Source organism: Falco rusticolus, chromosome 7 (genome assembly GCF_015220075.1).
Source record: "Falco rusticolus isolate bFalRus1 chromosome 7, bFalRus1.pri, whole genome shotgun sequence".
Classification (NCBI taxonomy): domain Eukaryota; kingdom Metazoa; phylum Chordata; class Aves; order Falconiformes; family Falconidae; genus Falco; species Falco rusticolus.
In genome coordinates, this window is record NC_051193.1 from 51,927,005 (window position 1) to 51,944,193 (window position 17,189).

Here is a 17,189-nt window from a genome sequence, read left to right on the forward strand (position 1 = left end):
TAATTCTGTGATGGCTGAAACCAGTCTTTACAGACTTATAGGAAGAAGCTTGCTAAAAGAGGCTTGAGAGTGCCTTAGACAAGCACTAGGCCAAGCACAGGAACATTAAACACTCAGACCAGCCTTTCACTACTGTCCAGATCAAGAGGTTGGTAACCAATTTCTATCCCATCGCAGATCAGACAAACATTTCTTGGCTCCTTCCATAATGCAGGGCAGAGAGAAGAATAGAAGAAAAACATTCCTTCTGCATTCAAAGCAATACTTCTAGGGAAGAAGAAAAAAGACATCCAGTTTTTGAATAGCACTGCTGAGGGCGGGGGCAGACAGCAGAGTTACTACTGCCCACACAGCACAAGGCAAGGCTCCGAACTCTGTTTGCACCCAGGTGCTCCTTTGCTCTAAAAACAGCTAAATTGTTCCAAGCCAGTAGGTCATCTGGTATGACCCACGGAGCAGAAGCCACAGTGTCACACATCAATTTTCAATCAAGCCTTTCCTTTGTTCAAGCCATTGAGACTCATCTAGAAAGTTCTCTGAACCCAAGTTGGTGGTACACAATTGGCACACTGGCCTGATGGCTGTTTATCTTAAGTGATGTCTCTGTTCTGGTTTAAATGTCTTCTATTGCTTAGACCCTGGATCTTGCCATACTTTCTGCCAGATTAAGAGTCAGCAGACTATAGTCAGAAGGCTGCCTTGCCTTTACAGACAATTTTAGGAAGCTATGAATCAGTCTGCATCTTAACTTTGAGCTTCTTTGAGTCTACAAACCCTTAAATCATTTTTGTCACTTTTTCTGCTCCCTGCTCACATTTAATTCTTCCCAAATGATGTTGTGTAGACAAATATTCCCACCAGGGCTTTATGCAGCAACCACCCCCCTTGAGTCTATGCACCGTTCAAGAAATGCTTGCTCCACAGGAATTTCACTATTCATATAACCAGGGAAAGAAATAATTTCTGGCAGGAAAAAAAAAATCTTAGCCACCATCAAGGGCATTGCTAACACTCTGCCAGAGATACCACTTTTAGCTCAGGAGAGGGATCCTCAAGAGAGGCTCACTGCTTCTGACACAGAACATGATCCTTTAAAGTTAAAAGTGACCTTACATTGCTGCTTTCCTTAAGGACATCCACTCTTGCTTTAAGAACTTGCTCCTTTGCTCTCTTGACTGGTGGTTCTTTGAAGAAGTGCCATATATAACCAAAGTTGCTACCTCCTTACCCATCCATGGGTATCTTCAGCTCAATATACAAATGAGAAACACAGTAAGAGTTGCAGGAAGTAAAGAAGCACATAAGTAGCAGACTAATCTGCAGAGCAATAGTCACAGAGAGCTCCAGCTACAGTCTTTTATAGAAGGAATGTCTTTTACCAGAAAAAGCTAGAACCATCTACTAATTAAAGCCCAGATTCTTTATTAAGAAAGAGTTCCTTTAATCTAGCAAGACAGACTGTGTTCTTTTCTTCTGAAAGGAGAAGTTAAATCCTTGAGAGCTTAGTATTGCTACAGCATAAACACTGAATAATGGAATAATAGACAGCATCCAGGGAATGCGGGATATGTCTACACAGTGCCCCAAACACCATGCTGCATTAAGAAATGAGTTTGTAATTCTGCTCAGCATCACGCTACACTAGTCAACACAGAGGAACAGACTTGGATCACAAAGTCACACTGAATGCTGAGAGGGTTCTCGACATCTTTAGAAAGGGGTCTGTTTGTAGGACTTAGGAGAATGCAGTACTTTGTACACGCATTAGCATAGCACAGAACAAAACTATTGCTACGGACTGTAATACAGATTGCTTTTTCTAAACAGACTTGTATTACCAGATGTAGGAGTGCTCTGGAAGCTATCTGATAATGGCAAACTGCTCTGACAGTCAGCCCACTCACTGATCCCATCATAAGACAACAGGTTTCACTGATGCACTTGCTCTAAGAGAAATCTCAGCACTGCATCGTAACTGCACCAACAGCTGCAGTTGTGAGAGCCCTAAACTCAAAAGAAACTCTCCAAGGAGACTTGCTCTTAGCCACTTGTATGCAGACTTACAAGGAAAAGAAACCACAGCTAGACAGTGGAAGGTGGCAGCAAACAGCAAGACACACCACAAAAAGCCCCGCAAGACTATACCCCCAAAGCAGGGTTAGCATTATTCATGTTCATATTAATCTGTCTGAAGCAGATCCCATTTAAAACCTCAGCAACCTTTTCTAAAAAGCTACTTGGGGGGAAAACTATGAAGAATGCAAGTCTCTCAGCCCATGGCAACAAGCCCAATGGCACTAGGCAGCAAAAGAAAGTGCACAGATTACCCAATAGAGCCTGTTGTTTATGAAGAACAGATCACAGCAGGTTAAGTGCAGCATGGAAAGGGAATGGCATTTATGCAAAATACAGCATAACAGAAAAAAGGAGAGCACAAATCTTGGGAACAGAAACTGGTTTTAGTCATGTTTAATTTTGCACAACAGTACATGACCTCAGATTTATACAATTAATCAAATTACTCATACCAAACACATATTCTTATGTTGTGAATAACTCAAATTTTATCTGCATGTTTACATTACTGTGGGCTAAGTGCAGAGAGCTTTTGTTATAGGAAGTAATATTCCACACAAACTGAAATATAAAGAAATAACAATTCCAGAGTAATTCATCAGGTCCTTCCCCATTTACAGTCATCCCATCATGCCTGCAGCACCACCACCTCCTCCATGCTGCAAGTCCATACCACATTTTTAGATGTGTAAGCAGTGCTTAAAAGGGATTTGATAAGATCTTTGCTATACACAAACTCCCAGACTACGGGAAGCAGCACTCACAGTGCATAGAAACAGTTATGAAAACCAGTGAATTGACAGGTGCCTGCTCCTCTTCATGCAGTACTCAAAACCCGTTATAACTAGTCATGCCTAGGAAAACTGGCCATCCAGACAACAGAATTGGTAGTCACACTTCTTTTTGGTCTGTATTTTACAGACAATGAAAAAACAGGCATATTATACAAGTGCTTAAGACACACAGGATGTCTCTCTAATGTGGAGTTTAAATGCAAGCCAAATCAAGGTCTTTGCCTTCAGGCCCTCCTCCCTTTCACCCTTGTTACCACATCTAACATTCTGATCTCAGAGCCAGCAGCCCTGCAGGGAAGCAGGAGGAGATAAGGCAAGCATGGTCTCCCCTCTGCAGCCACTGTCCCATGCAGCACATACTGCCAGTCACAAAACAGCAGAGTAGCTATGTTCTTTTTACCACCCTACAGGCCCACCCAATTTGCAGTGGATCCAGCCCCAAATCTACACAGTTTCATACTGAATGTAATTCCAGGAGCTGGAAAGGGCAGACTTGGGTGGCTTTCAGAGGAACAACTTCAGTTAGTGCTACTGTTAGTGTTTACCCATAGTGATTGCAATTTAGTTTCTAATCAAGAGGATGATGATAAACCACAAAAGCAACAGTTCAATCCGGTTAAGACTAAACAGGTTTTGTGAACATAAAGTTACTACCACCAAATGCAGCTCCCAAACCTGCGCTGTTTGTTTTTCACTCCTGCAAAACTTTCAAGTATTTCCAACAATTAATTAGACAAAAACCTAGATCTTCTGAAGTTTGATGGCAAGGATGATGTGGGCCTGAACACCTACTGTGTACACATCTACAAAAAAGAGGCTCGGCTCAAGACCTGAAAGCAAGTCATCCACATCTTCAGTGAGTACTGTAACAATTAAGACATTTGACATTCTAAATATATGCATGCATCTTCGTTTCCCCTCTGATCAGAATTTTTCTTCTACTCAAAATATTCCTCCAATAACAGTTGCACAGAAGGCAGAAAGTTGTTGAAAAACATTCCCCTAGCCAACTCTACATACAGGGTATACCCTGAAGCATGTGCATCTTGTTGGGACGGGGCTTCAAGGCTGAAGAGCATGGCGGGTATTTCTCCTAGAAACTTAAATTGAGAGATGCTGCTCTGTTCTGGACTCCTCAACTGAGATTTTGGAGGTTCGATGGAGCAACAGTCTGGGCACTGAACCGGAAAAAACTAACAACAGTTCAGAGCTGACTTCATCAAGGCCTCAGGGACTTCAAGAACTGGTCTACACAGCTTCCACACAGAGTAGGACCTAGGGGTGCCAATTCTCTGCACAAGAGATGCAGTATCCAAACCATCTCCACCAGATGAGATCTATTCATAAGTTGCTGGAAGCAAAACCTATTTAGACTGTTCACCAAAATTCTAATTTTTATGCATCCTTCTAAAACCAAAGTTTAACTGATTTGAGCCAGAAGCTAAGGAAATATTTGTCTCAAATGCAGGCTGAAACCAGTTAGCTTCCTCTGACATTGTTTTTCATTCACATCTTATGCAGGGACAATGACCTTAGATGCTGCAGTATAAATGATGAAGCTGGTTCCTGAGGTATGTGGAACGTGGGATACTGTTACGATCCAAGGAATGATACGAATTTCATTTAATTCCAGCTACAAAGGGATCAGAAGCTTCCTTCATCATGCCAGGTAAAACAAAAGCATTTTAGTGTTCACAGATAGGACTGAACAGAGGAAGAATGTGAAATACCACTTGGCTGCCAGCTGAAAACACACAATTTTTGTAAGCAGTTTCATGTTGCCCCTCCACTGGCAACCCACAGTGGCCAGGGTTCCAGGACAGGAAAGGAACAGACCTTCCAAATAAACCTGTCTGAAACAAAGCTTTGTCAACTGCACTCAGTCCAGCTTATTAGGATGAAAATTTTGCCTGCACCTCCTACTTCACTCTCCAAGAGGCTGATGGACAGATGACAGAGACATTGGAAAGTCAGCTTTCCTTCCCCTTTTTTTCTTGAACTATAAAGGTTTAACATGGAGCACTTAGTTGGCCCACTGTGCTAGATTTTGTAATTATTTCCCTCTACTGCCAACATAACCTAAGCAGCTCTACACAGAATCAAATTTCAACAATTCAGAGTGTAGTCTGACTCCAAGAAACTGCAGCCATTCTCTTACCCCCACCATCTTCCCAAGATGGTCCACACTGTACACAAATATGATGATGCCTGCTCCAAATAAGTATGCAAAGTTGGCAGGATGGATAAACTTTTCCCACTTCACCACTAAAAAACAAAAACAAAATAAAAACACTCCCACACACCAGATAATGGGAGGGTAAGGTTGAGGGGCGGGGAATAAAAATTTTTGGTGGGTTATCACAAAAAAAAAATCTTTCCTCTCCTCTTCCCCCAGGCATCACGAAGTGTTTGAACCAACCCCAAGGCTTTTTTGTCTTTCTCATCTTTTTGAACCCAATATTGATTGTATTTTGGAAAATATTACCTTCAAAAGACTTTGCAAACAACTAATGAATCCTAAAATTTCTCTGAGGCACAAGATCTCTAGAGCAGTGCTAGACATAGGGAAGCTAAGGCAAAAAGAGTTGTGTGATCTACCTAAATTCACAAAGTAGATGTCATCAGGGCTGCAGGATTTTAGCTTTTGAGATGCAAGCCAAACTAAGCAGACAGCATACTCCTCCTACCTGTTAGGGAACCGCACATGAGCCATTTTTAACACCCAGTTCAGTTAGCACTGGAACACTACTCAATATACTAGTGGTAAAAGAACCAAGTATCACTCTTCATTTCTAACCTGCCTCTGCAAAGTACTCTTCCTCTCAAAATCTCCTTCATGAGGGCTTTGTTTTTGCCATAACTACTTCAACTTCTCTGGAATTCTCTTGGACCTCTCCTAGTCCAACTATTTCTGAAGGATGCTCAGGGACCAGGCCTGACTATTCATTTTTCACAGATACTAAAGGCCAACACAACCATAAGCCTCCTCCGCTACCCTGCCTGAGAACTGCTTCTCAAAAGAAACAGCATTATGAAACCAGCACAAGCACGCATTTAGTTCCAGCAAGGGAACAGTGAAGAATCAAAACCTCAAGGAAAACACTTTCACCACCTCTCTGCCAGACCCCCCAAACCACAACAGGGCATAGAACAGAAAAGAGAAGCCTGTCACTAACAAGTACCCTACAGAGGAAAACGGCTCAACAAACCACTTTTTTTGCTAGGATAGATGAAGCACAGGTAACAGCTGAAGAAGCTTAGACCACCCTGTTCTGTCTGAGCCACAGCTATCTTTGCAGGTCACCTTCAGGGAAAAACTGACCTCCCCTGAAACTTGTTTTTGTTTCTGTGCTGTGCTAGAGGTTGATGCCATTTGTTTCTGTGCTGCACTGGAGGTGGATGTCATTACATGTGTATTTGTTTTTTAAGGTATGGTGATCAAATCAGAGCTTCCAGTTGGTTAAAACAAGTCCCCAGCTTTCAAGACCTTCACCTGAGTAGCTGAGACTGCACCCATCCTGCTATCATCATTTGGTTCACGCCATAACAGTGAATCTCCCACAGCCACTGGCAGCCTGGCTGAAGGAAGACAACAGAAGTTTTACCTGTGTGAATGATCCATCCTCATTGCATTCTGGGATGAAGACTGCTTCCTGGGGCTTCTTTGCCTGTTCCAGTGCTTGAGTTCTCTCTAATCGACACTTACTTTGGCCAGCATCTATAAGGAGAAAAGCAAAACCTACTTAGATTGCAAACACCATTTGGCCTCTTCACAAGCTGTCAGATGCACCACACTGCTGCAGCAGGAAAAAAACCCCAAACAACATTAACATTAGCTATGGAGTTAGCACTCATGATCCCAAAGTCAAAAATGCACCTAGACAATCAAACTATGAGCCAGTTAATGAAGAGCTGCCTCATTTCCCAGGCGATATTTTTTATGGTCATCCATGGGCGCTGGAAGCTTCTTCTAACAAATGCTGGAGCATAATGCCCATGCAGTGAAAGGCCTTTCTAGAGGGAGTTGTGTCTGTGTTAATATTAACAGCCTGAAACTGGATGGCTGAGCATAACCCAAGTAATTCAGGCCTAGAAGTAAGCAGTGTGGAAGAAGTGATGGCCCTAGCAAAGCTTCTTCTCTAAGCAACTCTCCCAATAAGGTGCTAAAATAACCAGTGACCCATCTGAACTTCCACCTTTGTGTGGTTCAGATAAGGTAGATATGCCTGTGTGTTCCTGAAACCCAGCGTACTGGCTCTGGCTGAGCCCCACAGCAGCCCTCCCAGTGCTGTGCTTGTACTGGTAGCCAGAAGGGTGCTGCTAACACACCAGCGTTTGGCTGCTGCTGAGCAGCGCTCGCACAGCACCAAGGCTGGCTCTCCAACATCCCCCCATCACCAGCAGGCTGGGGGTGGGCAGGGTCTTGGGAGGGGACAGAGCCAGGACAGCTGACCCAAACAGACCAACAGGTCATATAAACATATGACACCTGCTCAGATATAAAAGCTAAGAGAAAGGAGCAAGAAGGGGGCGGCACTCGTTATTTACAACATTTGTCTTCCAGAGCAACTGCTACACGTACTGAAGCCCTGCTTCCCAGGAAGCGGCCGAACATCGCCTGCTGATGGGAAGTAGAGAATAACATCTTTTGTTTCCCCTTCGCTTCTGTGCAAATGACTTTTGCTACTGCTTCATTAAACTGCCTTTACTTTGACCCACAAGTGGGTTTTTTTTCATCTTTATTTTTCTCAAACCACCCCCTCCCCACACCACCCCCCACCTTCTGCTAAGGGGAATAATAGAGCGGCTTGGTGGGCACGCAGCATCCAGGCAAGGTCAACCCACCACACCCCACACCCACCAGCTTCTAACTCTAGTCCCAGCGCTCACAGCCACGTGTGCATTATACTTTCTCATATCAGTAACTAACTTTGCTGCCAAGAAAAAACACTGCTCTGCAAGCAGAGCAGAGTTTGAAGGGGTTAAGATCTCATGACTAACTCTTTCCAGGTCCAGCTCACTATTATAGAGTGTAGACCCAGATAAACCCATCAGTCATCAGTGTTGGGCTTAAGAGGAGAGTTCTGCCCTGCAGAGATACAAGTTGACTCAGTGCTTACATTTAAAAACATGATGTCTAACAGTACTTCTGTTCAGCCTAGAAGAAAAAAGGCAAATATCTGTTTCTATGGGACTCTGACACAGGAACTAGCACCTTCTTCCTTTCCTCATGAATCCACTGATGGAAAGATTTTCAGTGCAGAAACTGCAAAACCTGGTCATCAGAATCTTTCAGCAGCACTGTAGAGAGTGATCAAGGTTGAATCCACATTATATCAGGCACAAAAATAACACTGGGTAACAAAAAAATTCCACTAAAGATCCCATATCTGCTTCACAGGTCACATGAACTTCAACAACAGAATCACTAATACCAGCACTGAATTAGAAAGCCAGTCTGGGTTCTCAGGTCAACTGACTTCACATTGCACAGTGACAGAAGCCATTTTCATCTAAGCATATATAGATGCAGAAGTCAATGACAACGCTGTGAATAGTTATGATAAAAAGGCACAGACCAAAGCTTTCAAGCAGAGTATTTACACAACTGATGACTCAAGATAGCAAGTTGCCAGCTTGCCAACACATTTTAAACATACCACATTACTCCCCAAGAAGGATTCCACAAGTCTTCTGAAATTATGGAAATCTTTGGAAAAAGTCATTATTCATAGCAATAGTATTCAGCACAGGTGCCTCTAAGCTTAGGCATGGGGTTACAAAGCAAGAGTGCCTACATCAGCTCTGCCACTGACCCACTGAGTGACTACAGGTTGGTCACCTCACCTCCCTGTGACCTGGTGTCCCTTCTGATCCTATGGCACTCATCTTCACACTTTCATTTGTTTGTGGGTTGCTTGCACCACACCTTTAGCACATGGAGCTTTGACCTCAGGTAGACCTGTTATAAGCTTGTATAAAGAACAAGACTGTTACAGAATGAAAAGACTTGAATAAAATTTATACTGAATTTTGAGAAGCAGTATTTGTTTTTCTAATTAGCCATGATATAACCTCTAAGCTGGAATTTCCTCTTTTCCTTCTGCTTGCCACAGTGACCAGATGATTAGACTTTGTTGGCACACCTCCCCACAGAGGAAGATCCTGCCAGCAGTACTAACCCTTCCAACACATGCTTGTTCTTTCAGCTGAAAAGGAAGCACTGGCAATGTTGTTAACTGGAACATCTATCACCTGCAGATCTCCTGTTCAAACTTGAGTCTAATCTTGCTTGCCATGACAAAGGACATTTCAAAACCAGATGGCGTGGCTGCACCTTTTATAGCTAGCTGTTTGACTAAAAACACCTTCAAGTTCAGCTTCACAGGGGGCAACTAAGTAGGAAAAAAAATCAGCAGATTATGCAGATCTGCATGTATAAGGAACATAAAAAACAGGAGCGCTATGAATTTCTCACATATCAATCAAAGCACAGATTCACAAATGAAAGTGTGTTTTCTAGTCTCTCCACCTGAGGATACAGGACTGCAGGCAGGCATATCTGGTTCCTCTCCTGAGCATAAAACAGACATGTAAAGCATTTTCACGTATCACCTACTTTGGTGCTGGCACACATACATGACTGAAAACTAGATGCTTCACTACAGAGCCAGTAGGAACAAACATTTTGTGTTATCTCCTGTAGTACAAATACACTAGGAGCCCAGGCAGCAGGGAAACTAACTCTGATCTTTGTCCAATTTGTCTAATAAGCAACCAAACACATACACAATCAAGCCCTTACTATAAGGGGAAGACAATGTAAACATGTTACTCTTAAGGTGACTGTCCCTGACAATTTTAACTGGCCTTTAGAGACTGAACTCTCTACTACCACCCAGTAGACTACACTGATGCACCGCAGCATTTAAGAGCTCATCGCTGTTGCAGCACCCTCTTTTGCAATTCAACTCTTGGCTCAAGTGGTGTGTCTTCACAAATTGCTGCTGAAGTGCAGAGAAGACAGACAATTTTTCCTCCTGTTCATGAACACTTAGCCCTGATCATTTCTCCCATCTTCCCTCATTGATTTCCAAAGGTCATGCCAGTCCTTTTACAGCCTTGACTTGGAACAGCCATCTATATACCACACTGGCTGGAGAGATATGTGTATACCACTATCTTTTTTGTCTGTCATTTCACCGTTCAGTTCCAGTAAAAACAGTGCCTTTAATATCAACATTTATCAGTCTATTTTTAAAAGGACCGTCAATCCTTCTCTTCCTCACTCCACAGGCTGGTATTTTTTTAACGTTTGCATCAACATGTCATTTCAGTGGAATGACTTCACCTTGCTATTTTTGCTTTCTTAATTAGAAAATGTAAAACATTAAGTGCCAAGTGTTAAAAAGTAGCTGCCAAATAGCTCACCCCAAATAAGATGCATTACGAATTTTACTAAAGCCTGATGCTTTGATGCAGATTCATATATCCTATTCTGCATTTTGATTGCTTACCTGAGTACTTCAGCATTTTTCTTTCCCTCTTAAAAATGTTCACTGGAGTATCAAGCACCAAGCTTATAAAACAGAATGGCATTAATGCATTCCAGTTTCATGGTCCAGACAGACTAAACAGGACTTTCTCCCCTCCCTTACATAAGGTGAAAAACCAGAACAGAATGAGTTTTTTAAAAGCAGAAGTATTTAAAGCCAAATTATTAAACATCTTCAAACTTAGCACAGATTTACTGCAGCTTAAAAAGCTGCCTTTTAAAGAAAATTTGTTCTCAGGCTGGTAGCTGGCATTTAGGAGATTGTGAACTACAAATGATGTTTTTGACATCTGTGGCCTAATCTGCAGAATGTATTGCACATAATTTCAGATTTTGCAATGAGGTTGGCTAAATATCACAGTTGATCTTATCCGTGAACAGCTTATTCAAATGAGACCACTATGTCCTTCATAATATACACAATCCACTCCTGAATAGGCCCCAAGAATTCCAGCATCCTCTCTTCAATAGGCAGAGGCAGTTTTGATGGCACACAACATCAGGGTATAAAGACCTAAGGCATCCATATTACACTAGCAGCAAATCTTTACGATGCAACCACAAAAATCTAGCTATTTAATTTTAATTCTACTTTGTTTTTACCAAAAGCTAAAAGGACAAAAATTGATCCAAGCAGCTTTTGAGCTATTTCTAGTTTCATTAGGTAACTGTCTCACACACAGGCCAGGTCCCCTCCAGGCACAAAGCAGTCCAGCTACAGAGAAGTCAGCAGATCCATACACATTTACTCCAGCTGATGATCTGTGTCTTCGCATAAAACAGGCAAAAATGGAACCTGAGCAAACTACAAAAACATACCCATCTCTCCCACAGGGTGTCAATCATCCTTCACTTTCCCCACTGTTTTCCGCTTCATTTTTGACAAGTCCTACACATGGACCCTCCAGCTTCTTCTCTTTCATGCTGACGTGCTTTGCTCCTTCTGATACCCATGTACCATTTCTACTCCAGAGTTCCCCAACTTATTTGGAGCATACCTAAAAACATGCTTAAATTTTCTAAGTGAATGAAAATGTCATTTCAGATTTTACTGACTAATTGATGCCAAGGAGGGACCCATTTTATTCTCACTTGACTAGGAACGTGAAAGTTAAGACAAAACTGATCTAGCAAGTGGACTAAAAAAAAGCCAAAAAGAATTATTTCAAAATATCATCCTCTGTTTTTAACCAGACAGTAGGTAGAGGAGAAATATTACCTTCAAACAACTTATTACTAGTCAGAAGGTGACCTTCCTTTCCTGCACATTAGCAAAAAGTTGGGTTCATCCAGGTGTCCCAGGAGATGAGCTGAAGACTCCTGTTACAATTCCCACCAGTATCTTACAGATAGGTTTATTCTACATGGTGACTTGTGATCCAAGAACAAACTCTGTACCAGTAGATTTTCAAAGCCAACCATTATAAACCTAAAGGGAAGTTTGTAGAGCACTCCCATCCCCCCACTCTTTTTTTTTTTTAATTAAATAGGCCAAACAAGTTCCTAGAAACCAACCAATTAACACAGAACTTAAACAGGCTTTAAGCCACTGATATCCGATCCACCCTAACGGTCACTGCATAGTCTTGACAGCTTGCCAAGAGTCATTTAACAATTATTTGTCCTTCATCCCTGCAAAGTTTTGAGGCAGAACTCTTGTTGGACATCAGATCTTAAGATGCCTGCTGACAAAAGATCCAGGTAGGAGTGCTTAGCTATGTGTTTTACGCACAGCTATGCCATCTGGAACTATTCCCTGGAATCTCATCAATGAGGCTCCATTTGTCATGGATGCCATAGTTTCATCATTTTAAGCTACTCCTGACTTTTAACCCTTTGTGATGTCTGAGCAAGGGTTCGGAGAGAGTTCAGATAATTTAGCACCAAAGGAATTTCATTTAAAAGCATGTGAGGAAGCTAGCAAGGAACAAGAGCTGAGTAAGAGTTATAGTTCCCAAAAGGCTAGCAAGATTTCATCTTTAAAGGTCCTTAGCTTCTTGAGAGAGAGCAGAGAGCTAAGCTGAATCAAAAACGTTCTGTCCTCACTATGGAAGCCATGCTGCTTGCCTTGGCAAAAGCACAGTACAGTACAAGATATCAGCATATGAAATTGGAAACCTACGGTAATTTGGGGGGAAGAACTATGCCTTGCTGTCCACAATATCCTTTTTTTCCTTATTTCAGTTACCTGGTTTTTTTCCCCCTCAGAGAAGGAAACACAAGTTTAAATTGCCCATTTCATAAGGATAAGTTCTTGGATACAGTATTTACCACAATTGCATGTGACTGGGCTCAATGGCCCACAGGATCCCTTCCAGTTCTATGGGAGTTCCCCTGTAGACGATCTCTGTCACACAGAGGGAATGGAGGCTATTCAGGGTAAACTGGTGCCCTACCGCAACAGAAGGTACCCAAACACTGCTGGTGATACTTTTGTTTGTGTGAGTACAAGATACAGACCTGGCTCACCACCTGTAGTTAGGCACACCTGTCTCACAACTGTCTGTATTTGCAAAGAACACTAGCCTTCATGCACAACTAGAGGTAGTATTTCTAATGCACTAGAAAAACAAAATACCTTTCAACAGCAGCACACATGGAAATTACCAGCAAGGTTAGATTTGAATGTGATAGTCAAAAGAATATTCCTACTTCCCAGGGATTCACGGGAGTGTTAGTGGGTTAAAAGCAAGACTTGTAGTTGTCAGCCTCTCCCAGGTTATTAGGTGCTATATAGGACCACAGGGTAAAAGAAAAAAGGAAAGGAGAACACAAGTAATTTCAGCTAAATGTTTCAGTTATGTCTGAGAGCAGAAAGGAAGGTATACTTCACCTGTGCTTAAGATAAAAACGTCTTTGGACTCTTTTCAATCACGACATACAGCAGGCTGTGTAGTCTAGTGATCAGTATTTTCTCCAATTCCAGAAACAGACACTTCCACATACAGATGTACCACATTTCAGATGCCATGTTTTAAGTAACCGAACAGTGCCAGTTTATATGGCAACATCAGCCATGGAGTTGCTTATCTAAGCCACTCTGCTCAAGTGATGAAAGCAAAAGTGGGACTCCCACCCTACCACTTCTTATTGTGATACTCAAAAATGCATCACATGCAAGAGCAGTCCAACTGCTTCTTTGGCCCTGGGAAGAAAGTTTCTGGGTTTCCAGTACTCAGAAATCAGCATGACTCAAAGGCCTTTTTCTATGCTATGAGAGAAAAGTTGAGAAAAGTTGCCATAAAGCAACCCAGCAGTGGTAAGACAAAAAAGAAGGAGAAAAAAAAAAAATATCAATCATACAAGTAAGCTTTTTTCCCCAATGAGAGACTGTTTAAAAGAAAGCAATATTAGAGGTCATGCTCATAATTCACCTAAAGTATAAAGCCTGTCAATACATTGAAAAGGGATTTCCATTTTAGAACAAGTTATTCTGACAAAGATACATATTCATAATAGTAAAAAAGCCTTCATAAACAAAAGCCAGGCTTAAACATATGCCCATTTCTCCTTCCACAGCAATTTTAATGAGTTTCTCCTGTCACTTTAACCAATTGCTAAAAACATCTGTGCCATTTGCCCTCTGAGTCACTTGTGCTCTCAGCAAATGCACTCAACTTGATTTTTCACTTCACTACAAAAGCAAACCATTTGTGTGACAAGACACCAATACTCCTTAAAAAAGTTTCAACCTCATCTTTAGACTATGCTGAAGAAGAGCTGAATTGAGACAGAACCAATATGCTCACTTTTAAGTAGATGTGTAACAGCAAACAGGCAAAAAAGAGGCCATGTAAAAGCCTTGCATGCTTTGTCTTCTTAATTAGCTCAGCGCAGAAAGACTGTATGTCTGAAAAGGCACTAGACACCAATGTGCACCACACGTTCTTCCTCACTGCACATTCCTATTACTCAAAGGTATCTCAGTTCCTCACTAGCACAGGTAGCAAGGAAGATCTCTTCTTCCAGGATTTTATTTTATGTTTCCATGAGGCCAGCGCCTGATCTGCAGACACATATTTCAGCCCCTTTTCAGTGATGTCTCTGGCTCCTTTACCTTCTTTCACTGATAATTCAGTTGGTTTTTACCCTTGCCACCTAAACTCAGACTCTGATACCCATGCTCACAGGAATGCACAATTTCAATCAAACTACTTACAAAGCATGGTACTAAACTCAAGGGTCTAAGAATCCATAAGCTTCTTATGAGGTAGGACTCCCATTCCTCCCCTCAAAGGCATCTGAAATCCACCTACCTTTGCACCGGCCACGATGTGTCACACTCAGACTTGACTCCCGGCATTTGGCTCTCTGGTAGTCGCACATTGACTCATATGTTCTGCCGTCAGAGGCACAGAGGGGTTTGGACTGGGACCTGGAGCAATGCAGGTTACACTGAGGGTCTCTGTCACGGTCACTTATTAAAAACTGAAGGAAGTGAAAAAAAGGAGGGAAGGAGAAAAAAAAAAATATTGGTTTTGTTCAGTTTCCCAAAACAGAGCATGGTGTATTTTGGTTTTATGACAATAGCTATATGGTCTATAATACAGTTTAAGCTGCTTACCAAAGCTGATTTTGCCTGAAGGAAACTTAAAATGAAACACGTACATCTTTAAAAAAAATAATAATTTAAGGTCTTTGCCATTCCATTTTCTTTAACAGAACGGAAACATTAGTCACTCTGCACATCTTATGTTTTCAGAGGTGAGGCAAAGCCAAACACAACCCACACGGGAAGGGCAATACTGAGTCACAACAGCCCAGCTTGCCCAGCACCGTGCTGCAAACAGTATCTGGTACTAGACTATTTTAATCAGAGTGCAAGAAACTTATTGAGGACAGAGGAACCCAAATAACCTATCAAGATTGGCCTTGGTAGCTGAACCATGGATGTGGCCAGCTTTGTATCACTAGTTATTTGGGTTTTTTAAAGCATTACATCATCTGCAGATACCACCTGCAATAGCAAACCTGCACACTCCCAAAGCCACATTTTGTTCCTTACTGATGACATCTTGCCCAGCTGGCAACTGCATTACATACATCCCACAATCTAATTGCACACTATGTGAGAAGCTATTTCCTTTCAGAAGTTTGAATTTTACGTCTTTCTGAATACCTCTTCTTCCCAAGCATTCAGTTTGGATGCAGCCTGTTGTGCATAAAAGTGGCACTCCTTTCTTGTCAGTCACTCAAAGTGAACAACCCCAGATTCCCAACTCCTCGCTCAGAAGAATTCCTCTGTACCATGATCACTGCTGCTTCCCATCTCTGAAGACAGCTTGGTTTCTGCCTTAACTTTTCAATATGGGAAACCCACAATGCATATGAATGAGTCCCCATTTTCTGTCCATTTGTTCCCTGCAATCCTAACATCTGGCAGTAGTTTACTGTTGTACCTTCAGCTGTACTCTGAGCTGCCTACAGGGACACCCAGGTCTCTCCTCAGGAAGACCCCAGCTACCAGTCCTCATTCCAAAACCATTGGCATAATTTCAGCAGGACATGATAGCCCTTTTCACTTCCCATGCTACCCCACTTGGTGGGTAGTCAGTCAGACCTTTAACAATTACCCAAACCCAGAAGATTTCAGAGGGCTCTTGAAACAAGTCCCATGAGGATTAAGTAAAGCAATGGGAAGTTAAACCTGCCTTGCACTTCCCTTTCCCAAGCTCCCATCTCTTCAGCCTCTCACAAGCCTGGGGGAACCAGAGCCACTCTCTAATGCACCAATATCCCAGCTCGCTGTCAAAGCAGTTATAAGCTCAGGCAGTTCGGAGCTGGCTGGCAAGTGGCACTAACACCCTGCCTGCATGCACAAAGCCACGGCTCTCCAAGTGTGTTGATAGCTGGATGCCTTACAGGGAAGTGTGAGTCATTGCCATAATCACCTTGCTGTTACAGTTGCCTACAAAGCTGTCTGCTCTGTGCTTTGAGGTTAAAGCTGTTGAAAAAACATTGCCTGAAGCCTAGTTTGGGTTGGTTTTTAACCACTCCAAGAACATGCATCTCTGAAATTTGTTTTTTGACATTTAAAATAAAATTCTTTACCCCTTTTCTTTCCCCAATTAAATAAGATTAAAAACAATTGAGAAGTTACATATTTTCATATAAAAACATATTAGCTCTGTACTGCTGGATATTTTGAAGACTCATACGTTACTGAATACCCTATTTAAACATGACAGCTGGGGAAAAGTAAGCAAGGTCTGCACTTGTTTTACTTTTGGTGGGGCAAACTTTTAAAAAATCTCATCTGTCAGAGACTTGCCAAAATTTGTAACAGCACAGAGGTTTTAAAATGTTTTTGTTCCCTTTCTGCAACACTTTCTATAACCTGGAAACACCTGTTCCAAATGGGAAATAGGAAAATTTAAATCTGAAGGCAAATTTAAGTGGTTTATAGAGACCTGGACTAGACTATAAAAACACTGTAAAGCTGGACCAGATTTTTACCCAGTTCTTGTCAGGGCTAGGACTATCACAACTGAGCTTGGAACTGCTCTGGCTACAGTAATGTCTTTCTGTAGCCCCTGAGGTGCAAAGATCACCAGTGACTGTAAACATACAGCAAAAAGCATCAGACTGAAGATGCTGAAGCCTCCTCCCAGCGCGTGATGTCAGAGACCCTGAAAGACTTGCACAGCTTTTCAGCTGTCTGTATAAACAGGCTTGAAAAGCAGAGCTGCCTGATAGCACAGTATGGTGCAGATACAGCAATTAAGCATTCAGTTAAACACAGAAGCCATTCTGGTTTAGAAGGA

General features: G+C 42.1%; 1 protein-coding gene across 5 annotated transcripts in view; it reads right to left on the minus strand.

The window, feature by feature from the left end:
- SMOC1 (SPARC related modular calcium binding 1) overlaps positions 1 to 17,189 on the minus strand; it is a 134,841-nt gene that overhangs the window by 76,488 nt on the left and 41,164 nt on the right. For all 5 annotated transcript variants that reach the window (XM_037395273.1, XM_037395276.1, XM_037395272.1 and 2 more), the window contains exons 2-3: positions 14,682 to 14,853; positions 6,476 to 6,588 (exon numbers count right to left, since the gene is read on the minus strand). In XM_037395273.1, the coding sequence (XP_037251170.1) occupies positions 6,476 to 6,588; positions 14,682 to 14,853 (285 nt within the window). The remainder of the gene's footprint in view (positions 1 to 6,475; positions 6,589 to 14,681; positions 14,854 to 17,189) is intronic.